We start from the raw sequence: 4,345 nt of genomic DNA, 5'->3' as shown, positions 1-4,345 counted from the left end.
CTGCCCCCTCTCCTGCTGCAAACTCACAATGGAGTCAGCGCCCTCATGAGGGCCAGCTCCTTCCACTGCCACCCAGGCACCCTCCCAGGCTCCAGTCTGCCCTTCCCCGGCCCTTCCCTGCTGTGGTCAGTGGCATAGATCTGTGCTGCTGGAGGGCTTCGTGGGGTCTCTGCAGGAAACACTGATCCCTGGAGGCAGCCGCTGGGCGGGGTCCACCTGTCCTCAGTCCTGCCGGGACCCATCCATCAGCAGGGATGTAGCCACACTCAGCCCTGCCTAGGTGGCAGACCCTCCCCACTGCCGCCCCTGCCCCTAGAAGGGCATCTGCTGTGCCCCCTCCCCCTCCTGTGTCCTCCCAGCTTTCCAGTCTGTCGCCATAACGTGGCTGACGCTCTGCAGATCTCCAAGCCCCCAGCAGTAGCTGCTGCTGCAGGAAATAGAGGCTGTGCAGAAACTGTCTGACGGCAATGGCTGCTGTTCCAAGGACATGGGAGGAAGACAAGGCCATCCTTGGTGACATTTAGGATGCCACAGACAGCATGATATGATTGTTTCATTTCAGTTTTGGGAGGTCATCAGCGATGAGCATGGGATCGACCCCACAGGCAGTTACCATGGAGACAGTGACTTGCAGCTGGAGAGAATCAACGTGTACTACAATGAGGCTGCTGGTGAGTGTTGGGATGTGCTCGGCCAGTCGACCTTGCTTTCCATACTGTGGCAGGCAAAATGTCCTAGGAACATGCAAATGACAAAGACATGCTTCTTGCATATTCATTTAAAATGTCAACTGCTAGAAAATACACTCTATGGCTCCTTCGGACTCCTGCCTGCTGCCTGTGGCTGAGCATGCTCAGAATCTCCCTTTTCTTACAGGCAGAAAACCTCCCCTGTTCTCCTTTTGTCTCAGATGCTGGCATTTTCTCTAAAGAATTCTGCTGTGAGAGCCACAGAGGGCACAGCCCTGCCCAAGGGTCCTCTGCCAACCGCAGGTCTAAGTGGGCTCTTCTTCCCTGCAGGTAACAAATACGTTCCCCGGGCCATCCTGGTGGACCTGGAGCCGGGCACGATGGACTCGGTCAGGTCCGGACCATTCGGCCAGATCTTCAGGCCGGACAACTTCGTGTTCGGTATGTAGTCACCATCAGCGGGAACTGGCCCGATGACTCACCTCCTTCCCAACAGCTGTGCAAGCCACAGTTCCTAGTGTTCAGTGCCCAGGTGAGGCTGTCCACAGGCAGCCCCGAGTCCTGGCCTGACCCACCCAGTCCACGATGGTCCTGGCTCTGGCCGCCCTCTGGACAGCTCAGCGATCAATGTCAGCCTGGACAGGGCTGCTGCAGCCCTCCCCGTACAGAGCAGCTCTGAAGGGAAAGAAGAAAGAGCAAGAGAAGCTTCAAGCAGCCTTAATAGGCTGTGGGCGATTTAAAAGGACCAGGGCAGCAACAAGGAGTCGCTTCAAGGAGCCCAAGGCCAAAGCCCAGGGTGGGACCAGAGGTGTGGACAGGTGCTTCGGGCCGTTTTTTCTGCTGATCCCATCCTGGCTAACTGTACCCAAATTGAGTGTTTATAGGATGTCAGTGTTTAAAATGTATTTTAAAGCCCATTAAAGGTTTTTTTTTCTTTTGTTCTTTTCTCTAGCTCTTGTTTATTAGCTTGCATAGTGATGTAGACGTCCCAAACACTGGGGCAACCCCCAACTCCACCCATCTAACACAGGAATGCAAGTTAACTTGTTTCAAACCTGTTATAAAAAAACTGAGCCATTAAGTTTTTTAACCCCATCTTCTTCCTCAATTACCTCATATGAACTAAATTCACTTTTTATTTATTACGATCCCCTGTGTTTTTGGGGATCACTGATAGCTAGAAAAAAATTTTAGATAAATAAAAAGGATGCATACAAGAGAAGAATCTGCCACTCTAGGACTAGTCCTACCGTTTCCTCCACAGTCAAAATGAGAGAATTTGAAACTCCTTGTGTTTCTGTGTCTAACAGTCTCTTTCCCTCTGGCAGGCCAGAGTGGAGCCGGCAATAACTGGGCAAAGGGCCACTACACAGAGGGAGCCGAGCTGGTAGACTCGGTCCTGGACGTGGTGAGGAAGGAGTCGGAGAGCTGTGACTGTCTCCAGGGCTTCCAGCTGACCCACTCGCTGGGGGGCGGCACGGGGTCCGGGATGGGCACCCTGCTCATCAGCAAGATCCGCGAGGAGTACCCAGACCGCATCATGAACACCTTCAGCGTCATGCCCTCGCCCAAGGTGTCGGACACGGTGGTCGAGCCCTACAACGCCACCCTGTCCGTGCACCAGCTGGTGGAAAACACGGATGAAACCTACTGCATTGACAACGAGGCCCTGTATGACATCTGCTTCCGCACCCTGAAGCTGACCACCCCCACGTACGGCGACCTCAACCACCTGGTGTCGGCCACCATGAGCGGGGTCACCACCTGCCTGCGCTTCCCGGGCCAGCTGAACGCAGACCTGCGCAAGCTGGCCGTGAACATGGTGCCCTTCCCGCGCCTGCACTTCTTCATGCCGGGCTTCGCGCCGCTGACCAGCCGCGGCAGCCAGCAGTACTGCGCGCTCACGGTGCCTGAGCTCACGCAGCAGACGACATGTCCCTGCCTAGCATCCAAATACTAAGAGCAGAACGGCAGGGAGCACGAAATGTTTCTTAGCAGCTGCGCAGAGACGGCTGCATGTGAGTCGCCAGCCCGAGGATGCTGTCGGGCAGCTGATGTGGTCAGATCTACGTCATGACGGCTTCCAAACAAAGACCACCAAACTAGTGAGAAAATTTTCGGACTTTTCATTCCCTTCTAAATCCAGTGCCTCCCTAGATTATAAGGAATTCAAAATCTCATTTCACTGGGGGTCCAGGGAGGCACTGGAATGTTCCGCTATTACAGAGAGCTGTGAGGCAGCATGAAAACTGCAGGTGTCTGAAAGGCAGCCTGCACAGGACGGGTGTCAGCTAAGGGGCCACACGGGAACCCACGGCCAAAGGCCACACGTCAGAGGGTGCAGAGGAACTGCCTAGCAAAGGCCGTTGTAGCAGACACTGTTGGCCTCACCCAGTTGCCTCTGGGGCTTGCTCCGCCAAACTGGACGACCTCCTGCTGCCAACAACTGACCTGCCCCAGGGCTCATTTGTCCAGCTAGGTAAGCCCCTTGGGAAGGGGCCCCAGTCATTAACAACTTAGAAGCTAAATAGCCCAGCTTGCCTGCCTCTCAGGGGGGCCAACTCTGAGTGAAGTTCCAACGAGTCTCTTACAGATCCCCTGGGTGGGGCCCTCACCGCTCACCCAGCAACCTGCTCCCTGATGCGGCGTGTTCCCTCCTTCCCTCTCCCAGCTCTGTTCCCCTGACCTTTCCAGTGCTTTCCAGAATGGACACAGCTTTCCCCAACTTCCCCTCACATCCTCCTTTCAGGGTGGGGGGCCCTGACCTGAATCATTCATCAAAGAAGAATCACACATTAGTTTTCCATTGCTGTGTAACAGGTTACCCCAAACTCAGCAGCTTAGAACATCACCATCTCCTTATAGTTCCCACTATCTCCTTATAGTTCCCGTGGACCAGGAGTCCAGCGGGGCCTGGCAGGTCCTCGCCCATCTGAGCAGCCCGGGCTGCGCTCCCACGGGGTGCACAGGGGTCTCTCTTCCACACTGGTGCTGGGCAGGACCCAGTTCCCTGCCACAAGGCATTCCCACGACAGCGCAGCCTCTCCTTCAAGCCATCAGAAGAAAGTCTCTCCTACCCACAGCTAGAGAAAATCCCCTTCTTTAAAAAGGGCTTGTGTGATCAAGTGGAGCCCACCCAGATAGCCCTATCTTAAAGTCACCTGATTTGGAATCTTAATTACATCTGCAGAATTCCATCTCAGCAGCACCTAGATTTGTGCTTGAACTGGGAAAATGTGTGTGTACACCTGGGGCCAGGTGACTCTTGAGCCACCTTAGAATCCCACCTGTCACACATGGGCTGTCTGGGGAGTGGAAACAGCATGGTCTTTGGAACAAGATGAACCTGGGTCCAGGGAGCGAGTGATTTTTCTACTTACTAGCTGTATGGCCTTAGGCAAGTATTTCAGTCTCTGAACCTTAGCTTCTTTATGCAGAAAATGGTTTTATTTTACCCACTTCGGAGGGTTATTTTGAGGATTAAATGAAACATATATAAAGTACTTGTCACACAAGTGTGCAATAATTGGCTTTGCAGTGAGTACCTTGTCAAGGGAGGTATCCAAGGCATTCGAGGCTGACATAACTTGTCAGGGATTTTTCAAAGGGAAACCAAGATAGACTAACCTTGGAAAATCTTTTAATTTTTGAACATA

General features: G+C 53.6%; 1 protein-coding gene across 1 annotated transcript; it reads left to right on the top strand.

The window, feature by feature from the left end:
* Positions 1-339: 339 nt before the first annotated feature.
* On the top strand, positions 340-2,649 carry LOC123638764 (tubulin beta-1 chain-like). The gene is made up of 3 exons (XM_045552594.1): positions 340-671; positions 1,020-1,130; positions 2,018-2,649. Exons 1-3 carry the CDS (start codon positions 545-547, stop codon positions 2,647-2,649), a joined length of 870 nt encoding a protein of 289 aa, XP_045408550.1. The 5' UTR covers positions 340-544.
* The last annotated feature ends 1,696 nt before the right edge of the window (positions 2,650-4,345 follow it).

Source organism: Lemur catta, chromosome 5 (genome assembly GCF_020740605.2).
Source record: "Lemur catta isolate mLemCat1 chromosome 5, mLemCat1.pri, whole genome shotgun sequence".
In the NCBI taxonomy this organism is placed as follows: domain Eukaryota; kingdom Metazoa; phylum Chordata; class Mammalia; order Primates; family Lemuridae; genus Lemur; species Lemur catta.
Note: the sequence above shows the minus strand (reverse complement) of the source record. Positions and strands in the feature narration are given on the sequence as shown.

What these genes read in the sequence shown, in the direction of transcription:
- LOC123638764 (XM_045552594.1), top strand. Translation starts at nt 545, where the DNA reads ATGATTGTTTCATTTCAGTTTTGGGAGGTCATCAGCGATGAGCATGGG. An exon ending in GTACTACAATGAGGCTGCTG is followed by an intron (nt 672 to 1,019) that starts GTGAGTGTTGGG and finishes TCTTCCCTGCAG; the next exon opens with GTAACAAATACGTTCCCCGG. An exon ending in GCCGGACAACTTCGTGTTCG is followed by an intron (nt 1,131 to 2,017) that starts GTATGTAGTCAC and finishes TCCCTCTGGCAG; the next exon opens with GCCAGAGTGGAGCCGGCAAT.